Below are 22,403 nucleotides of genomic sequence, written 5' to 3'. Positions count from 1 at the left end.
ACTAAGAACTTTGTTTCATATTGGAGGGTTTCCACAACTTGGGATGCCCAAAGACGAGGCAGAAAGACTGGCCATATAGTTGCGGCGAGAGTGAGGTCTAGCCAACACCAACTCGGGATTCCTGGATCGCTGCCATCCAACAAATTCCTATCCAACATCAGGTTCTTGAGCTCTGCAGTGTTGTTAAGCCAAGCTGTCGCGCCGCCCACAGCACGTCTACATAGGTAGATGTGTAGACATATTATAGCTGCCTTAGGGCCGATTCATACTCCTATTTTAGAGCCGAATAAAAGTCGGTTCGGCGCTGTAGAGCCTACAATTTGACGTCATTTGAGGTTCAGGGGGGGGGGGGGGGTGGGCGGGTACCGTCCTAAAGTCGGCTCTTCGGTGCTACTGAAAATTTCTGACGAGCCGAAATCATTTCGGCACTACATCGCCCGAAACAGCGGTAAAATAGGAGTATGAATCGGCCCCTTGAGTGAGAGAGATAAGACCTGGGTGTAACTATGCATTTGTGTGTTTGTTTCCATAAGATCATACAGCATATTATGTTGGTCACAGACACAGTCAGAGCGAGGTCAGCTGCCAGTTACTGTAGGCTCACATGTTTCTACCCAGCCAAATAAAACCAGGCTGTACGTGGCCTCATGACCTGGCTCCATAGCAGGGCTCCGAGCCGACGGGGCATTTATATTATTTTAAAGATGGAGTGCCACAATTTTTGTATTTTTCCAGCTTTTCATGTGTCTATAGGGTGACAGTACTTCATTAGACACCCTGGAGTCGTTTTTATGTGCAATGGTGTAATAACTTTGTATTTAGGGTTTCTTCCTGGAGGCTGAACACTTGACGGTCAAACGGGCCAATGAAGTAAACACGGATAGTGTGACGTAAAAAATTTGCACGCACACACGCACCTCCCCCTCTATATATATTTTTAAATACGACAACCTCTGTGGGCGGAGCTGCCTGCCACATACACACGTGTGAACTGAACGGTGCAGCCAGTTTGCTGCTCTGTGCAGCAGATTTTCAAACAGTCATTTCACACATTACCAGTTCACAGCAGAGCAGACTGTTTTTCGTTAGATTGGAAGCAAGTAAATGTTCACGTCGGGTCCTCAGGATAATCAATGAAACCACAACAAACCAGCCTCCTACCTGCTCTGCTGTATAGTTGCTGTTGTTGTTCTCAAGGAGTAGGTTGTTTCTTTTATAATCACAGTGGTCGGGCTTTGATACAGAGTGTAGTGTCACAGTGCATTATTGTTGGCTGTTGTAGTCAATATGTAGGTCCTAATACGTATACGAGGCTGTAAAGTCAAGAATTAGAATCTGTTGTGTCGCGCTGGAAGTCATGTTGCCATGTCTGGCTATTACAAGCGACTTGGGCTTGTTTTCATATAAGTAACTTTCAGGGGAGATGTGGTTGACTTGACCAATACATTGACACGAAACAAGACAGGAACGCCCAAAAACGTCACAGCCGGTTTTTTAACAAGACAGGAACGCCCAAAAACATCACATCCGGTGTTTTACCCCGGGCAGAATTTTCTATGGCTGCCAATGCAACTTTTTCCAATCCTTAATCACATACGGCAAACACCTATGCCGATAATATCTAACTTGCGGAGGTAACGTGCCTTGTCCGCGGGCAACAGATCTTTCAACGTATGGCATTGCAAATACGTTAGATAATCGCTACTCTGCGCAATATTGTTTTGAAAATGCCGCAAATTGCATTGCAGTGAACGAGAGCAAATCACAAATCACAAATCTTACCCCGGGGGGTGGGCGGAGCCGCGGAGTCGCAGCTGACGCCCCTCCCTCCGCTCTGATGACGCGTTGTTATGTCAATGTATGGTTCATGTGAAGAGACCCTCAAATTAATATGTTGTTAAAAGGATTGGTGTTGTTGAAACGTTTTCATAAATATTCAAGGCAATATCTGTGACTTATTTTTGTGGACTTGGCCGCTTGTTTATTTAAATCTGGCGACTTTTGCTCAATGCAGTCAGAAGGAACATTCATGTTGTAAATTGAGTTTGATCAGAGCAAGAGTGGAGAGTCTTTTCTGTCCAGAGCATCATGTGCCTAGGGCAGTGCAAGTGTTTTGGACAGTTTTAATGCCAGGGTGCTTAGCTGGAGGAAATCAATAGCCTACAATATATTGGGAAATTAATACAATTATTCATGCTAAATGATCTATCAAATTAATTGTTTCTGCTGTTAAACTATGATTTAATTGCATGATGAGCTGAGCTGATTGTGACAATAGGGTCAATATAATTGGAGGAAATAAATAAATGATTATAAATAATCAGAAAAAACAGATCTGATATGGTATGGATGCGTGGATTATATGCCTATACATGGATGGTGGCAGTATAAGTGCATAATGGTGCTTATACGATATCTCAGAAATATGGGAAGTGTTCACTTCTAACATTCACAAAAACATGAGTTCTTGTTACATTACAGACACCAATTTGTCATTTTGTAAACAAAAGGGCAGAGCCATGGGCTGTCCTTTTATAAGGAGGGGGAGGGACTAGGACAAGTGGGTGGTCTTAAAGGAGGAGGCGGAGGGACTGGATTAGGTGGGTGGTGCTACGGTTAAACTCACGCATACCTAATGAACTGGTGGGTGTGTCCACATAAAACCATAATTTTAACAAATACTGTACACTTTTTTGAAAAAATTATACCTCATATACACCTAAATACACCTGATGATCATGTTTAAGTGTGGAAAAAAATCACGGCACTCCATCTTTAATGTATCGTCCTGAGACAATCGTCCTTGAAACCGATTCAGTTCTCTTTTTTCCCCCGCCTAATATTGAACCAGTTCAGAGTGTTTCCACTGAAAATGAATCGGTTCCAGAACCCTAAAAGTTGGCTTGAAACTGGAACAAAAACAAATCTGCCGGTTCTGTGAAAGCACCGACGTTCCAAGAATCTAGTATGGAACCAGTGGTAGAAGTACCAAAGTTATTTTGGTGGAAAAGGGGCCTTAGTGTATACTAAAAAAATCTATTCTTCTCTATTCTTCTATGTATTTTGCAGCAAAATCTTTCTTCATTCGTGTTCTTTCGGTTCACAGCAAGTGCAAAGTGTGGCTCAGCACCCACACATGCTGGTGTGACAGGGTGGTATGAAGTAACTAAGCCAGACTACGCCATGAGGGGAGTTTCGCCCCAAGAGATATTTACTAAGATATAAACACCCAGAGCACTTAATGACTCCTCAACACAGGTTCGTTTTACATGTAATGAGGCAGGCAGAAACGTGGTTGCAAAAGGTACGAAAAGGATTTAATTAGAACTTCATTCATTAAAACATTTCACTGGCCATAATAAATGCATTCACTGGGGGATAAAATATACCGTCATTATAATAAGAGGGAGGAATAAGATACAATATATATGCACACAGGCCAATACTTCAGTCGAACAGTAAACATGTATCACTTCTCATTAACCACAGGTGTTATTCAAGGGGAATCAGTAGGATGGGCACATTGGGCAGCATGGATCAAATAAATACTCAAGTCAGAAACAACCCATAAGGAATAAAACCAGTTGCTCTCCAGTTGAGTGGAGGAGTGTGGACAGATCACTTGGATGATTTCCGTGTGTAAACTCCCAGCAAAACAGCAGGTGTGGTGCTGGCCCGCATTAAGGAGGGACGAGTGCACCGTGGTAGTGCCTCACGTAGCAGAAGCCAGGTAGGGAAGCCACTGGGTGGCGTGGTGAAGCGTCACCGCAAGCCGACCTCCCGAAGGAGTTATTGAGTCAATTGTAGCCCCGAGGCTGCACCAAGGTGCTCACTAACATGCCGTCGCCCGACGGGACAGTTTTGTTTAGCCGTCGAGTCTGTGGACACAGCAGCTCCCGGAGCGTGGTATGGCAACCACAAACAGCAGACTGAGAGACAACACAGCTCACGCAAAGCAGAAGACACACTGTCTTATAACGCTACCAATCAGCCCCCTAATAAGTGGGCGGAGGATGGCTGTGACTCTGATCCATCCACCAACAAGGATGGGAGATGGGCCGTGTCATTGCACGTCCATCCTGCCACACTGGGAACAGCGAACGGACACTGGCTGAAGCGAAATGGATTTCTCTGTGCTGTGGTGACCTTTTCTTTGGCTTAAAACCAAAGGTGTTTGAGGTCAGCTTAAACCGACCTCCTTCCAACAAATCGTATTTTCAATAGAGAGACTAGTAAGTAAAAGTAAGAGACCTTGTTAATGTCATGGCTTCCATGCTTTGCCCGGTGTCAGAGTGCCCCAGCCCAGCACAATATCGTCTTCTCACTTCTTCTTTCCACTTCTTCTTTCTTCGGCCTAAATAAGTAGGCCTACCATATATTTCCAAATAACAGCCATTACTCAAATAGCCGCCCACTACCTAATAACAGCCCAGGTTCTGACACCATTTTGCGTAATAACCGCCTCGAAACTAGGAGCAACTTGGACACTCAGGCATGAAAGAAGATCAGGCATGAGTTCAGGTCCGTTGCTCTCCCCTTGTCCCCCATATATGGGGACTAGGTTGGCGGAGGGTGCGTAGAGCCCAGGATCACATTAGATAATTGACACAGGGGGGAAAAATGGGTTACAAAATCGTGGGATAAAAGATATTAAAAGAATAATAATAATAACCGCCTCGTCCAAATAACCAGCCTCATTTATATACAGCGTGTTGAGTTTGCAGTCAGATCTCCTCATTTCTGCGCGCCACTCACCGTGGCCTCACCACCTCACAACAGCGCAATTAACACCAGTCCTCCGCATCCCCAAAATAAATCTATAGTTTAATTCGTGCCATTATACTCAGCCTATTCACAACCAATTGTTTGAATTCAAAGTGGTATATTCTGTGAAATGTTTATTGTCATTCCGTGTATATGTATCTACAAGCTCCAACTGTTGCGTGACGTCCACAGCGCATTGTGAGCTTGCAGATCTTGGAATTTTCGGTGCGCGCACTCACCATGAATCCAAGCAGAGGTCCAGGTAAAACACCCAGAAACTATAGTAAAATACGCACATCACTTCGTGGAGGTGCTGGGTTCAAAAAGTAACATAATGAAAAGAGAAGGGAGCCAGCACACTCATATGCTCCAAAAGATAAATGTATTGACGACGTTTCGAGCCAAGGCTCTTCAGAGTTTGACCAGATGAAGAGCCTTGGCTCGAAACGTCGTCAATAAATGTATCTTTTGGAGCATATGAGTGTGCGGGTTCCCTACTCTTTTCCTAGGTAAAACACCACCGCCACAAAGTCATCAGCGCAATGGCACACATTTAACTCGTGCCATATACTCAGGCAATCCTCAACCAATTTTTTATAATTCCAAGTAGTCTATACTACTTGTCTACTTTCACTGTCTAGTAGTCTATACGCCTCGCATGGAACCCATGGTGGGTCAGAAACAGGGACGGATTAACCCACACGAGGGCCCCTGGGCCGGTAATGTTTTTGGGGGCTCCATAGCGCGCGACCGCGCGACATTTTTGTGTTTTTTGTGTGTTTTTATCATCTTTTTGACCTAAATTTAACTAAATCAATGGCATTTTTCAGGGCCTCAAACCCAGTTCTGCGCAATCCAGTTTCCTTGAAGGGCCCCTGAGAGCCATGGGTCCCCTGGGCCACATCCCCACTGGCCCAATGGATAATTTGGCCCTGGTCAGAAAGGAATAAGGATACAAGATGACTCCAGAGCAGAGGCACGACGGATGTCTGCCATCTCCTGGGATTACATCCCTTTACCCTGAGTACCGTCTCATCCTTCCCTGGGTCTCACCTGTGCACCTGCACGGTGAATTCCACAACACATGTTAATAAATCATTTACATTCAGTAGAGGTGTGATCTTTCACTAGTGTTCGATCATATGTCATGTCATGTGGTTTAGTGTCCAAGATAGCTTCGCTCAACGACAGACACGTTCAACGTTCTACCTCCACAAAAGACCGGCCCGTATGGGGCTCTGTTTTCATCACTGCCTTGTCCCTAAACGTCTTTTGACAAACATTTTGGTCGTTCTCTCATATTTACATCAGTCACCCCCAGTTGTATTCACATCACTTCAGCTATACACAGGCCTGCATTACTAGGCTTGGTGGATGGTGGTGCATTAGGTTCTCAACTCATGCACAAAAACAGCGAAAAGCAGTGGTTTAAATGGATTTTCTGCATCTGATTCAAGTCACCTGTGCAAACGGTGCATGCAGACTGCAGTGTGCAGTTCAACGCGAGATGCCCTGCAGACTGCAGTGTGTGCAGTTCAACGCGAGATGCCCTTCAGACTGTCACTGCAGTGTGTGCAGTTCGGGGCACTTGGGGAACTGAACAAACAGGAAAAGTGGTCCACTATCTGTGGAACTGAGGCCACTCCCTGACCACACTGCTACAATAGCTTATCTTCAAAACACATGACAACATGCACGCATGCACACGCACGCACGCACGCACGCACGCACGCACGCACGCACGCACGCACGCACGCACACACACACACACACACACACACACACACACACACACACACACACACACACACACACACACACGCGCGCACACACACACACACACACACACACACACACACAGAGCACACCTGCACAGGGCGGCGGTGGCTCAGGGGTAGAGTGCCTGGATGGTAACCGTAAGGTTGCCAGTTCGAACCCGGGCTCCCCCAGAGTTACTGTCGAAGTGTCCTTGAGCAAGACACTGAACCCCTAATTGCTCCCGATGTGCTAGTTGGTGCCTTGCATGGTTTCCGCTGCCATCGGTGTATGAATGTGTGTGTGAATGGGTGAATGTAATGCACAATCTCTGTAAAGCGCCTTGGATAAAGGCGTGTTCTGTAAAGCACTTTGAGCTGCATTTCATGTCATGAAAGGTGCTATACAAATAAAGTAAGTAAAATTCACACGACGGTGCTCAGGACTAGGCTTAGTCACACACACACACACACAAACACACACACACACATGCACAATAGTCTGACAACGTGACCACTGAGGAGCACTTGTTTTGCTTTTGACACATCAGGGAGATATAGGTGAGAGAGTGAGTGAGTGTAAATTGCGCATTATAAAATAAACTGGAAATGAATGAGAGATTAGGCTATAGGCCTATGCTGCTATAGTGTATAGTGTCTGTATAGGAGCCAAATAGTGCTTTTAGTCTTGTCATTTTCACTTAGTTGGTGATGGGTGTGGGCACCGCATTGACGCTCCATTATTGGTGGGAGCGCCTCTGTGGGTGGCCACCAGACAGGTCACAAATACAGGTGTCTACCAGGTCACTCTTAGGATGCTTGAACTTGGAGGCAGGGTGACAGTGGCGTGCACAATCTTTGCACATATTTATTGCATAGACTACGTATTTATTATTGGAAATTGTATTGCACCGAATAACTACATATAAACATTTTAAACTTATGAGGTCGTTTGGACATGAATCATTTTATCATAGTTTGTGGCACGTCATATAGTCCTACAGTTTTTGTTTTAGCTCCCAGGTTTAGCCTGCCGGCATGAGTAATTCAAATGGAATTATTGTCGGCCATTACACCGTCTGTGTGTTCGCACACACACACACACACACACACACACACACACACACACACACACACACACACACACACACACACACACACACACACACACACACACACACACACACGCACACGCGCACGCACGCACGCACACACGCACGCACGCACGCACGCACGCGGTAGCCTGATAGTAATTAGTTACAGAAGGCGGGGCAGAAGACCCTATAGCCGATGCGTGTTCGCCTGGTGCTGCTCTGCTCATGAACTGCGCAGCTAGCAGACAATTCGGACTTCGGAGAGTTTTCACACTTCACAGCCATCTCCCACTCCCAGGGAGCCAGCAGAGCAGAGCGCCCCGTTCTGGACCGTCACGGCGTCACCTGACACTGACAGACAGTAGCCTAGTTTAGTTTTCATTTAATTTGAAAGTTTCTAGATTTGGAAGTGAGTCAATTAAGCGACTGATCTTCTGCAACTCAACTGGCGCTGATCGTTTCTCCGTTACAGTCGTGAGCAGCTATAACGGTAGGCTATTTTCTTTCAAATTACTTTGTTGTCGCGTGTAAAGCCGTGTGAGTGTGAGACAAGGATTTTCACATTTCTTCTTGTTCATAAATGGAATAGGCGTCTCCCCATCCTCAGTCAGGACTTCGACATTACAATTCCGAGTGAGGCGGAGTCGGACCGTTATAAGTAGGCTAACACTCGACTCTCTCAAATCAAATATCAAAGTTCAAGTTGCTATACATCGGGCCGGGGTAAGTACGTTTATTCCACTTTATTTAGGTCTCGATCATTTTTAGACTAAGGGACAGTTCGTAGAGAAAAGCTGACAAACAATGTCTACCGTAACCGGACAGTGTTGCCTGGGATCTGTTCCCATCTTCCCCCGATTATTAATAATCCGATTCCGTATTGATTGATTGATTGAAATATTTATTAACAGTTTGCAGCATTACAGTAGTACATTTCAAGCACAATTAACTAAATACAAAGACTTTTAACTGTGAGTGGACGACCCAATAAATCATTACACTTGTTTACAAGAGGTCCACTTTGTTCAATTCATCAAAACATTTAGAGACGTACAAATAGACACTTCTTGAAGGAGTCAAGGGATTGGCATGTCTTAATGACTGTTGGTAGGGCGTTCCACATTTTGGTGGCATAGTAGCGAAAATAATTTAGTCCCTTGTTTGTTGTTTGTGCCGAATCTGGGTTGTACATGGTTCGTTGCACTCGTATCTAGATGTAGGCCTACATGGGTATCTTGGTGGTGTATCGAATCTTGTGGAACAGACCCATTGCAAGATGCTGTAGCCTACTCTGTCGTCGACCCTAAGCCATTCCAGCCTGTCAAAGTGGGCAGGGGTGAGGTGGGTTCGGGGAGTGAGGGAGGCCAAGTATAGGATCCTGACCAGTTTGTTTTGGGAAGTCTGCCTTGAGCCTTTGAGGTGCTGTGGTACCAGGAGGTGCATGCATAGTCAAAGAAACCACGAGGGCTCCTGTCTAGGTCTTCAAGGTGTTTTTGTTGACCAGTGAGGAGATCCTGTATAGGAATCTTGTTCTTTGGTCGACTTTTTTGATTACGTTGGTGGCCATCATTTATCCCTGGAAAGATTAGCCTCCAGGTGGAACCTAGGTAATTAATTTCATCTTTACGTGTGATAATATTTGTCACTCTAACCAAGAAGCCATCTGCCTTGCTGAGATTACTATTTGATCCAAAGAGAATGGATTCAGTTTTTCCCAGGTGTAAAGATAGTTTGTTATCAGCGAGCAAGGTGCAGATTCTACCGAATTCAGAGCTTTTCAACCTGCAGTTTGTTCCTGTCCGAGACTAGCAGTGCCGAGTCATCTGCGAACAGGAACAAGTTGCAGTCACAAGCTGATGTCATATCCAGCTCACTGATATGCTATCGAAACCAATTGCTTTTAGCTTGTTAACCAGTGGTAAAGTTCTCAACGGGTCCACCTATACCCTAACTGGGTCGGCCCGAGGCTCGGCCCGACCCTAAAAATAACCATAATGTTAAGCCCGAAGCCCGACAAAGGCCTGACAAAAAAAAAAAAAAACTGGGTTAACAATGAGATAGCTCAGTGCAACGTGACGAAAACCTGACGCTTCAGCTATCGTGTGATCCGATTGATCTTATAAAACATTTAAGCATGTGGCAACTTGGCAAGATAACTGGTTAGAAGCTCCTTTGGTGCGCAAACCAGAGGTAAGCCAGCGGTAGCAAGCAAGTCTCACACCGTTCACTGTTCTCTCTACTCTACTGCCTGCGCGCAGTGCGGGACTACAGGCTGCTGCTCTGGCCTCGTACACACATGCCGGACGGACATGATCCGTTCTGTCTGTGTTTCATGGCCGCCTCAGGCTCAATGCTTTTCCAATGGAAGTCACGTGGTTTGACGAAACACTTTGATTCGTCACATGTTCGTCCGACATGTGTGTACGAGGCCTCTGAGTCTGAAATGCCAGTGCGATGCGCCGCCCCCCCGCCTCCAGTCCTCCTGTCACAAGTGAATCGCCTAGCGCAGCCCTCTTCATAATAAATACATACATCATATACACATTACAATCACATTACACAAATAACATAATTGCTATTTTTATTATATTAACACTTATAAAAAAATAAAGAAAAAAAAACATGGAAAATCACCGAGCCCAAGGCTCCATACTGAGAACTTTAGTATGGAGTGGTTCACGGTGTCAAAAGCCTTTTGGAGGTCCAGCATGACCATGCCGCAGTATTTGCCAGCATCCATCTCATGTTTGATGTGGTCGCTCAAATAGAGAAGGCGGAGTGGGATGTTCTGAAGCCAGATTGAAACTCGTACATTAATTTATTTGTGGCAAGATACTTTTCAACCTGTTCATAGACTATTTTTTCCATCACTTTCGAGATGGAGCATAGAATAGAAATAGGGCGGTAGTTGCCGGGCCCTTAATTTACTCCCTTTCTTGTGCAAGGGGTTTACTTTGGCCAGTTTGAAATCTTGGGAGACCTGTTTGATGGAGAGGTTTACTATGTGGGTGATGATTGGAGCTATAGAGATGGCTGAGTCTCTGAGAAACTTGGAGGGAATATTGTCAAGGCCAGTACCTCATCAGTTGTTACCATAACTAGTTTAAAATCTTTACGTCTTTACAAACACCTCTGTAGAGGAGGTTTGTAAAGAAGATGTTCAAGTAGTTGGCCACATCAAGTTTGTCAGTGATGAGAGTGTCGTTCGATTTGATGTTTATGTTTGAAAACCTGGTTTTTAGTTTCTGACCGCAGCCTAGTTGATTGATAAAGTTACTTTTAGCTGATTTAGTCATGGTAGTTACAATGTACAGTATATAGGCATTAGGCATAGCATTAGCATGGGCGGTTTTTGGAGACATTTGATGAGACGAGATTCGACGCGCACGCACACACACACACACACGCACACACACACACACACACACACACACACACACACACACACACACACACACACACACACACACACACACACACACACACACACACACACACACACACACACACACACACATACACACACACACACACATACACACACACACATTGAAAATGTCAGAATCAATAAATAGCCACATCTACATTTTAAATCTTAGATCCGATCCAATTAAGCCTATACCCCAACCCCAACCTGAAATTTTCCTATTCTAATCTTAAAAAATATATAGATCTTTATTGTCTCCACCAGGCCGAAGGCATGTGGGGAGAGTATGTTTTCGAAGGCATGTGGGGAGAGTATGTTTTGCACTCCGTCCGTCCGCGTGTCCGTCCGTCCGTCCGTCCGTCCGTCCGTGTGTCCGTGAACAGCTAATCTCGGCCACCGTTAACCCGGTCGATGCCATATTTTGCACACACACTCCCTGGATGCCAACCATGAACCTCTGCCCCAAACTTTCCAGAACGGCCTGTTATAGCGCCACCAGGAGGCCGCTTTGTGCAAAACAAGTTTTTGCACAGTACACCTACAGATTTTGTCCAAACATCACGCAAATTGGTACACAGTCTCTCTAGAGCCATTCAACGAAACGGGTCTTTCAGATTTATCAGACTCCATCCTGATTGGTTAAGATTGGCTTCCAAAGTTCACAGGAGTGCTCAGTTTCAAACAAAATGCTGCAAATCATGAACACATCGCGTGATTTCCGTGAAATTGTGCCCCACGTTCCCACTAGGCCGAGGACGAAATGCCACATGAACAATTTCAACTCAGCCTCAAGGTGGCGCTATAACTGGCCGAAAAGTGTTTTTACCTCTAACTGCACGGATCTGTGGATAACCTGAGACCTGTGCCCGGAAGGGCACTTTTTCTAGTTTGTCTTGTCATTTGCTATCCTTGTTGGATAGGCCTGTACTCAAAATGACACTATTCATTCTCTGAATAAACCTAGCTATAGCCATTGTAGTAATTCGAAACCACAAACACAAACAGTGCAATATCTGTGAATGGAACTATTACTAGCCAATACTTGCTGACATGACAGTGGCGATGTGATGTAAACGTTATGGGAAGTGGCGGGGAGTTCCCTCTCAGTCCACAGTTAAGTGAAATGTCATATTTAGAATGTAGTCCCTCCCTCATTTCCTCTTTCTCTGCATCTCTCTTATAGAGGGTATGCACGTGTCATCATCATCATACCCGGAAGTTATGCCTACTGAGTGGCAACAAACTACTTTCTGGCCTCGACAGCCCAAACATCCAAACAGAAATGTCCTATTTGATTGCATTAAATGACTTTAAACAACATTAAATTCATTTTGTCACTCACTTTGCCACTCGATCAGCCATTCACTGTATGCATGAGCATACCCTCTCTATTCTCTCTCCTCTTTCTCCTGCCCACTGGTCTGTCCAGCATTGACTCCCTCGGGTACTTCCTATACACATGTCGCTCTGCAGGATTAAGAGCGTCCAGCTAAATAAATGGTCAAATTCCACATGCCAACATAGGTCAGATTTGTGCTTTTTTGCATCTACATCATTTCTCCACTTCACCCGATGACTCACATCCTTCCCTCAACCGGATTGCTTTAACCCATTCAGGCCGACGTTAAAAAAAAAAAAAAAAAGGTCTCCTGAAAGAACATATATTCAAAGATGCGTGCCGCATTTTTTACGATTTTTCTAAAATAGCAGACCTACAAGCTCGTAGCGCGCCACTCGGTGGCGCGCTACGAGCTTGTACATCTGCTATTTTTCAATAGTTAAAACGCCAAAAGGGGTTCCCGTACAGAATGCTTTAAATATTTAAGCTATGAAAACTGAGCCGCCTGAAGTTGGAGTGTGAAGTGTGTGCGTGTGTGTGTGTGTGTGTGTGTGTGTGTGCGTGGGTGTGTGTGTGTGTGTGTGTGTGTGTGTGTGTGTGTGTGTGTGTGTGTGAGTGAGAGAGTTAACCACTTCCCTTACTGTATTTGTGTCACCTCATTCTACAGGAGATGGGGGGGGCGTTACTACTTACCCCTGTCTAACACAGTGTGGTTTCCATCTTGCACGGCGGTATAGCTTACCAAACAGGACCCAAGGTGAATGTTTCACAGCTATACATTCAAACAAACCGTTCTCTTATATCCATCCACAGCCTCCCTGGCCTCACCCCGAACTGCAACGATGTCCACCTTCTCCAAGGCGACCGCCGACATCGTCCGTCAGATCGACCCGGATGGCAGCCTCATCCACGTCTCCCGCATCAACGACTCGCACAAGCTGGTCCTCATGAGGCTCGTCGTCAAGCAGAAGCCGGCGTTCTTCTGGCAGAGGCCCAAGTACCTGCCGTCCAACTTCACCCTCGGCGACCTGCTGCGAGGCGCACCACTAAGTTCAGGTATGTCCTAGGTTCAAGGTTCAAGGTTCAAGTTTATTTAGTGTCCCCGAAGGGCAAATGGGGTTGCAGCGTATAGACAGTACATTACACAATGAAACAGTACAAATAAACAAACAGTTCACATAGCAGAACACATAGTACAAAGGTGCACATAACCATTAAATACATGGAGATGGACTGTACTTGTGAAGGCATTCCCGAACAGTAAATCCGTGTCGTAAAAACATAGCTCTATATTTGATAAAGTACATGATTTCATCACTTCTAACGCCACTTTTTGTAGACTATAACATAATAAAATGACCAAATTACTCTGACATGGTTACATTTCTTTAATGCAGGCACATGCACACAAATACAAGGAGCTAACCAGTGCCTGAGCACCTGCCTGATTACCTTCTAATTAAAAATCACACCCGTGTGAACTGAGTGGTGCAATTCCCCCCCCCCACCCCTCTCTCTCTCTCTCTCTCTCTCTCTCATTAGCAGACAGCAGGCACAGCACTATCTCTCTCTCTCCGTTTCTGGCTCCCCCTACTGGTACTAATAAGTCATATACTTGTGCTCATGACCACTGCTACATAGATACGCACGGACACCACTGCTACATACTGTAGATACGCACAGACATTGCTGGTTGTAGGAGTGGTTGCACCACTCAAAAATCACACCCGTGTGAACTGAGTGGTGCAGTGGAGTGGTTGCACCACTCAAAAAACTTTCTTTTTCCCTTTCCTTGCGTCTGTGTGTGTGTGTGTGTGTGTGTGTGTGTGGTGTGCGTGCGTGCGTGTGTTTGGGGGCGCAGCATTTCTGCCTGAGACAGACTTACTGTCCTACCAGGGGAATTCGGGGAACATCTTCGGCGGGACGCTGGGCGCCACTGCTCATGGCATCGGCAGTGTGAAGCTGGAGGGCCAGGGCTCTTCCAAGACCCAGACACCCGTCGGCAAGCTCAAGAAAGAGGAAGTGGACATAAGGAGGCTGGTGTGTGATACCAACAACAGGTTGGAGACACTATTTCAATCATTATATTTTTGCTATATATTAATATTGATAATCGACTAAGGGTTCCTTTAAGTCCGGTGGTTCCCAAACATTTTAGCCCCGGGACGCAGACAGCAGATCTACAAGCTCACAACACGTCACGTTATGAGCTTGTATATCGTTATTTCTTCATGAAATGACTGAAAGACATCATTGAATTGAATGTCAGTGGTTCTTTGATTCTTCAAAAATAGCAGATCTACAAGCTCGTAGCACGCCACACGCACGCTATGAGCTTGTAGATCTGCTATTTTTCAATAGCTAAAGCATAACATAATGCTAACACGCTAGCACGCACGCACGCACACACACACACACACACTCACACACCGTCACACACCGTCACACACACCGCCACACCGTCACGTCATGTCACATTGTCACTTTGCGCCAGGCAGGTGGCGATGCAGCATGTGCTGGTGAAGCAGCTGAAGAGGTGTGGACACGTGCTGGCCTTGCTGACGGAGAGGATCGTCACCACCAGCACCTGCACCATCTCTGAGCAGCGCAGCAGGAAGGGCCTGGTGGGACTGATGGCCAAGACCACGCCGGTGAGCACAGGGAGGAGCTGAGTGTTGTGAATGGTTGCTCCCTCTCTCCTCTCCTTCAAAACCTCACTCAAAACCCACCTCTTCAGGATAGCCTTCCCTAGCTGAGGCCTCGTTTATCCTTTTATCTTTTTAACCCTGTACTGTTGTTGTATCTGTTATGTTTTCATTTGGTTTTTTTCTTATTATTATTATTATAAGTCTGTTCCTAGTGTTCCTATGTAAAGTGCTTTGGGTATTTAGAAAAGCGCTATATAAATTTGAGCTATTATTATTATTATTATTATTATTATTATTATTATTATTATTATTATTATTATTATTATTAATGGGGTACACTGCAGGGGTGTCCACACTTTTTTGGACTTGAGAGCTATACTTTCAAAATGAACAGCGCAAAAAGATATACCCACCCAAAAAATATGATCTTATTGCTGAAATTTCAGTCAGACAACTCAAGAAGGATGTAATATATATTTATTGACTATAGATGAGCAATGCAGTATATTTATTATGGTTTGGCGATGTATTGGATCTGCTTTTTAGGTAAACAGTAGATCCAAAACGACAGGTGGTAGCTGGGGTGGAGGTGGGTGAGCACTGAGCAGCAGGTTTGTATACAGCAGCACGCTGATACAGCAGCAGCAAGCAAGCAAGCAAGCAGGCAGAGGAATGCAAACCTCTGGTTAAAGTAGCCGGTATGAAGATGGAGTGAGTGTGTGATTGGCTGAGTGAATGAGAGCGTGATGCTGAGGCGGCCCAATTAACGGCCGGCAGCAACTGCACTGAGGTTCCCTGACTAAACTTGCTCTGCGCATGTCTACGACAGGCACAATTGCTCATTAGTTTAAAGAACATGACAAACACACTTAGAATGGGAAATATATAGAGGGGGGAAATGGAAATAGTTTTTGTTTTTGTATGTAACTTTCTAATGCTATACTGATCTTTGTGCTCAACACTCTTGAAAACAAAGTAATCTGTTGTGGGTTAACAGGCTTTTATTTTATGTCAATCAATCAAGTCACCTTAATTCAAGTGTCAGATGCCAAATTATGTATTTTCATGATTATATATGTTTTAGGGGCCCACCCTTTGTGATCTACTGGTAGATCACAAGAAAGTAAAGTCACAAGAAAGAAGAAAGTACCCCATAAGTAAAAGTACGGAATTAAAAATGAACTTAAAGTACCAAAAGTAGAAAGTAGGCTACTCACTATACAGAATGTGAAAATGTATACAAATCTTCTGAAAATAGCAGATCTCTGCTATTTTCAAATGGCCACAATATCGGGCTGAAGTGGTTAATGTGTGTTTTGTAATACACTATTTTCTGCAGTAGAATATTTGTCGTAATGGAGTAGAAGTAAAAGCGAAGGAAATTTGACATGCTCAAGTAAAGTATAGCCTACAAATACCTCAAAATTGTACCTAAGTACTGTACACTAAAATGTAGTACAAATGTAGGCCTACTTTAAAATTTACAATTTAGGCATTTAGCAGACGCTCTTAATCCAGAGCGACTTACATTAAGCAAGAAGAAAAAAGCATGGGAATACATCACATAAAAAATTTATCATGAAACATGCGTAAGCTAAGAACGTAACAGTGGAATATCTATATAATGAAACTATAAATATAAACTATACATATATAATATACTATGCTATTATGTACTATGACGTGCTATGACTACATACAATGCAATTATAGTGCTGTCTACATAACATGCTATAAGTCTGTATCAAATGCTATCTAAGTCTACAGAAATGCTATCTAAGGGGGTAGGGTAAGTTCTATGGGCCATGATGGAGTCTGAAAAGGTGAGTTTTCAGACTACGGCGGAAGATTGGGAGTGATGCTGCAGTTCTTTTTTTTTATCACTTAAAATGTTATTAATCTTTTAATGATGCTGCAGTTCTGATTGCAATGGGAAGTGCACTCCACAGTTTTGGAGCCAGAAGGGAGAATAGTTTGGGACGTGTGGAGCGTTGTCCCGGCGTTTTTAGTGAGGGTACTTCCAGCTTCCCTGCGTTGGCTGATCTGAGTGCGCGGGAGGGTTTGTAGGGTTCAATCATACTTGCAAGATATGGGGGAGCCATACCTTTGGTTGCTTTGAATGCCAGCATCAGAGTTTTGTATTCTGTGCGGGCAGCGACCGGGAGCTAGTGGAGGGAGCGGAGCAGGGGGGAGACATGTGAGAATTTTGGCTTGTTGAAAACCAAGCGAGCTGCGGCATTTTGGAGCAGTTGGAGAGGCTTAAGTGCACATACTGGTACTTTACTTTCCACCACTGTAAATGGTGGAAAGATATGTGCGTATCTTGATTTAAATTCATGACGGTGGTTGTTTTGACTGGGCCTGTGTGTGTGTGTGTGTGTGTGTGTGTGTGTGTGTGTGTGTGTGTGTGTGTGTGTGTGTGTGTGTGTGCGTGCGTGCGTGTGTGCGTGTGCGTGTGCGTGTGCGTGCGTGTTTTGGCCGTGTGTGTTTGTTCTCAGGCGTGCATCAAGAACAACGCCAATCTTCAGATGGACAGAGACGTGTCCATGGAGATTCCTCCTGGCACGGTAATCGCCTACAGGCTTGTGGAACTAGACATTGAGAAAAATGGTTTCTTTGGTAAGTGTGTGTGTGTGTGTGTGTGTGTGTGTGTGTGTGTGTGTGTGTGTGTGTGTGTGTGTGTGTGTGTGTGCGTGTGCGTGTGCGTGTGCGTGCGTGCGTGTGTGTGTGTGTCACGTACGTCTGATGATAACACAACACTGAAATATGTCACAGCAGATGTGCTATCTTCGGCATGGAAGACCATCTTTATTTTAGCTACAGTGTATTTCATTTTTTTAACTTTGTAAAACTTGAGTTGTAAAATGTGCTTTATAAATAAAGTGGATTGGATTGGATTGGATTGTAACGACGAAGTGTAAATCAAACTTTTGTCACAATCACATCTTTTGGCCTGGTACTGTATACTGTATGTATATCTGGAATTGATTTGACTTTTCAGGGTCACATTGATGACCAACCCTTTCTGCCATCTAAAGAGCAACAGGCACTTTATTCCCTAGATGGAATTGATGGCCACCTCTGTGGTTGCCGGTTGGTGGCCTTTCACAATGTGCCTACTGCTTACTGCAGAGTCCTGTCATTCATTCTAATACAAATTATTAATTTTTGAGGGGTGCTATCCGCTGCCTCCTATGTCCAGCTTTGAGTGTTTGTGTAAACACAAACATTGAATGCCATTGACAATGAATGGCCAGTTTTGAGTGTTTGTGTAAACACAAACATTGCGTATACACAATGAGATGATGTATGAGGATGTACGATGATAAGAGTGCCCCTCACTTCACACGGGTGTGATTTTTGTCTCTGTCTGTGTTCATGTCTGTGCCTGCGCGCATACCTACGTGTGTGTGTTTGTGCTTCCATGTGGCTGTTGCTGTGTGTGTGTGTGTGTGTGTGCCTGTTGCTGTGTGTGTGTGTGTGTGCGTGCGCGCGTGCGTGTATGTGCATTTGTGTGAATTATTCTCAGAGCTATGCCTGTTTAGTACCCATGGAGACATTGAGTCGGATTCGATGATGTTGGACGATGGACTGGTGCCCGGTGAGTATCTATTTACTCACTCACTCACTCACTCACTCACTCACTCACTCACTCACTCACTCACTCACTCACTCACTCACTCACTCACTCACTCACTCACTCACTCACTCACTCTCTCATTAGCAGGCAACAGTGCAGCACTATCCCTCTCTCTGTTTCTGGCACAACAGCGCCCCTACTGGTACTAATAGTCATATACTGGTGCTCATTAACCAACACATAGGTGAACAACACATAGGTGAACACGGACACACGGACATTGCTGTTCCTTGGAGTGGTTGCACCACTCAAAAATAATGTATTGCATAATTATTGTACTTGCACAACTGTTTACAAAGTTTACATTCCTTAATCTGCAGAGTTAGAGAACCTGTCTCCGCTGGCAGAGCTCCCCCAGTCGACGCGCTCGGCTCTGTTCCAGAGCTTCTGTGAAGTGATGAAGGACAGAGACGCTCTCTCAGATCTAGAGAACACGGTGAGTGACAAAGTCCCCCCCCCCCCACCCCTCTAACTGTCATTGACCTTTCAACTCATTTTGTAGTTAGTTTCTCTTTTTCATCTTCCATTACTTCCTTATTTGTTTGTTCTTTCATCTGCCCTTGTCTGTCTATTATATTTGTTGTCTCTATTATCTATTTGTCTCTACAAATAGATAATATCTTCTAGGGATGGCTTTCCCAAGTGCATACCTGTGCCAAGACAAGCACAATCTTTGTTTCATTAGTAAGCCAATCACCCAATGATCCTTTTGTTTTGAGTTTTATCAAACTCAATACGTTCCAGGATGAATTTAAATGTTGAACATTTCAAGTAAAGACTTAACTCTCGCATATATAACTTCCAACCATTCATACAAAACATCCCTATTTCTATCTGAATCCATTATGTTATTGTCACGGTCACCTGTCTCTCTGTAAATCACGTTGTCTTTCTCTTTTAGTTGCAGGAGTGGCTCACGGGTGATGCACCAGTGGAAACTGACCAAAAGGCATGTGTATATCTCAGCAACTCTGCGAGTGCCATATTGGACCTGCTCAGACCCGACCCAGACAGCCACATGGAGAGTGATGGACCCGGGACCGCCGGGAGCCCCCTGACCGCTGTTCATCTATTGGTCAGCGCCATGGAAGGTTAGGGCTAGCCTCGCGTAGCGATACTCATATCACTGCTTGGATATTAGTTTTGCAATGTCGACCCGCCCCATATTTGCATACTGGGCCCTGGTTGGTTATAGCCTAGGATCCAGACGAATCTGGTTGGCTCGTCACCACTACGGCCGTGAACTCCTCCCACAATTGAGAGGGGCCAGACTTAATCTGCCTGGTGCAATCGAAGCCTCCAGCAAGGCTGGCCAGGGTTGAAGCTGCGAGACGTAGTGGTGAAAGTTGGAACTGCAGGCGGGCCCCTGCATTTAGGACGAGGAAACCCTGTGTAGCTGGGGTTTAATGCTCGTTTGCACTGGAGATTGTTTGACGACTCACACTGCTGTTGCTCTTTGGGCTTGTAAAGGCTTTGATTGGATACTTTATTAACACGATTGTTAAAAGCAGCCGACTTCAGCCCTGCTTTGATGCGCATCAATCCGTCTCTATGTGATCTTTTTTATACTTCTGCACAATGTAGTCTAACTTCTCTATTGTGCATTTTTGTAGCGTTACCTGATGAAGCACTGAGCCTCCTCAGTGAGTGCAGTCCTGATGTTCTGAAGGCCTTCAATGACCTGGTCAGTCTAACTCTGTCTGTCTGTCTGTCTGTCTGTCTGTCTGTCTGTCTGTCTGTCTGTCTGTCTGTCTGTCTGTCTGTCTGTCTGTCTGTCTGTCTGTCTGTCTGTGTTGTTAAAGTGTTTATTAATCCGTCTTCTTGCTTGGTCTGTCACATCCTTCCCTCACAGTTGAACGTGTTAGATCTGAAGGATCAGAAGAAGAAGAACTACTCTCCCGTTCTCCTGGAGTCCCTGCCCCGCCCCCTACAGGACGACGAGGCTTTCCATTGGGCGCAACAGCTGCTCGTCACGTCCAACGTGGACCTCAGGGGAGAGGCCGGACAGCTGTGGGCGGAGGCAGGAAGTGACCCGGGAGTGCTCCCACTGGTCCTGTGTTTCACAGTGCAAGGACTGTCTGCTCTGTGTGATCAGAGAAATGAAGGACGTTTTGTGAGTGCATAGAGGGTATGCATGTGACATCCTCATCAAACCCGGAAGTTATGCAGGAATGCCTTTTTTTTTTTGCAGTTTACGCCTTTTATTGGTTTTTTTGAAGGGACAGACAGTAGGCTGACAGGAAACGGGAGAGAGATGGGGGAAGACATGCAGTAAAGGCCGTGTCGGGCTCGGGAGTCGAACCCGCGGCACACTGCGACTGGATTACCAGTCGGGTGCCCAGACGGTTACGCCACCGCCTGGGCTAGGAATGCAACCTATTGAGTGGCAAAAAACTACTTTCTGGACTTGACAACCAATGCATCCGAACAGAAAAGTCGTATCTGATTGCATTAAACCACATTAATCAATGTTAAACTCACTTTGCATGTTGCTTTGCCACTCGAATTGCCATTCACTTTAAGCATGCGCATACCCTCTATTGTGTGCTCACGCACTCATGCATCCATGGACATCTGCATGGTTGTGCTTGCATTCACACGTTTTCCTTATGGGTTGTCACGTATCACATTCACAGACGAGAGCTCCACTCTAAACATGAATCATTAATGTGGAGCAGCTCGTATCGTGTCTAGGCTGACAGATCATACAATATGCAACTGTGACTAGTGACATGCTAATTTATTAGATTAAGCCTAAATTCTAACATTGGTCCAGAAAACAGTTTTCTGTGTCTTCTTCGCCGTTGTCTCTCTGTGATGGTCGTCCTTGTCATTGGTAGGTTCGTTTTATATTGTTCACAGTGAACGGTGATCTAAAGAAACACTGTTATGGGCATCCAAAAAAACAGAGGCATCCATAAAGAGGGGTGACCTCTTTTTGATGAGTCAGGGGCAGGGGCAGCCCATAGCTGGGTGGTTAGTCAGCTCACTTGGGGAGCCAGAGCCCCTGTGGTTGTCCCAGCCAGGTACGATTCCAGTCAGCAATGTGTGTCCCTGAGCAAGACTCTTAACCCTGAATTGCTCCCTATGAGCGCTGCGAACGGCTGCTCATACTGCTCCTAGTTCTTATAGGATGGGTAAATGCAGAGGACGAATTTCACCTATGTGCATATATAATATATATATATATATATATATATATATATACTAGTTTGTAAATAATTAATAATTATACATCCTTTCATTGCTTTAATTTGAATTCATAGCAGCATGTTTTTTAAGATATGAATAAGATATTCATTGATTCATACTCAAATAAATTCCATTTTAGGTTTAGTGTTTGAATAAACTAAAATAACCAAGGTTACTGTAGCAACATTTTTCATGTAAGGTATGCCACTATAGTATCTATAACTTTATATAGGTGTACAGCGTAAGAACCTATGTCGGTCCTTTTTAATTGTATCACTGGCAAATATGGTCATATAGGCTACTCATACTGCCACCATGCTATCTCTGAGAAATACATTGTTTGCAGTTCTCGTCTTTATCCACTTGATGTCAGCAGATACACACAGAATTACACTGCTGCACTTATTTTCCTCTTCCAGACCACCTGGATGTTAGCAGTAAAGAATCACTTACACCATGGGTTTCCTACAGGTGGTCCGTGAACAACTGGTGGTCCGTGAAGGTGTTGCATGTGGTCCCTGACCATGCATTTAGTAATGTGTGAA

The 22,403-nt window shown here is 44.9% G+C and overlaps 1 protein-coding gene across 4 annotated transcripts; it reads left to right on the top strand.

Annotated features, from left to right (window-relative positions):
- The first annotated feature begins 7,939 nt into the window (after positions 1-7,939).
- On the top strand, positions 7,940-21,829 carry LOC310859171 (gasdermin-E-like). Of its 4 annotated transcripts, none has more exons than XM_083765573.1 (11): positions 8,229-8,335; positions 12,469-12,539; positions 13,192-13,434; positions 14,240-14,438; positions 14,873-15,029; positions 17,525-17,645; positions 18,556-18,627; positions 18,987-19,102; positions 19,574-19,757; positions 20,280-20,350; positions 20,519-21,829. In XM_083765573.1, the coding sequence occupies exons 3-11, from the start codon at positions 13,221-13,223 to the stop codon at positions 20,789-20,791; spliced, it is 1,407 nt and encodes a 468-aa protein (XP_083621699.1). In that variant the 5' UTR covers positions 8,229-8,335; positions 12,469-12,539; positions 13,192-13,220; the 3' UTR covers positions 20,792-21,829. The 4 variants fall into 4 exon arrangements, with proteins under 4 accessions (XP_083621697.1, XP_083621699.1, XP_083621696.1 ...); XM_083765570.1 differs by having other exon boundaries at positions 19,568-19,757; XM_083765571.1 differs by lacking the exons at positions 8,229-8,335; positions 12,469-12,539 and adding an exon at positions 7,940-8,102 and having other exon boundaries at positions 19,568-19,757.
- Positions 21,830-22,403: the final 574 nt, after the last annotated feature.

This window comes from Protomyctophum parallelum (assembly GCF_964188405.1).
Source record: "Protomyctophum parallelum genome assembly, chromosome: 1".
In the NCBI taxonomy this organism is placed as follows: domain Eukaryota; kingdom Metazoa; phylum Chordata; class Actinopteri; order Myctophiformes; family Myctophidae; genus Protomyctophum; species Protomyctophum parallelum.
The sequence above is the reverse complement of the archived record's forward strand: the minus strand, read 5'-3'. Positions and strand labels throughout refer to the sequence as shown.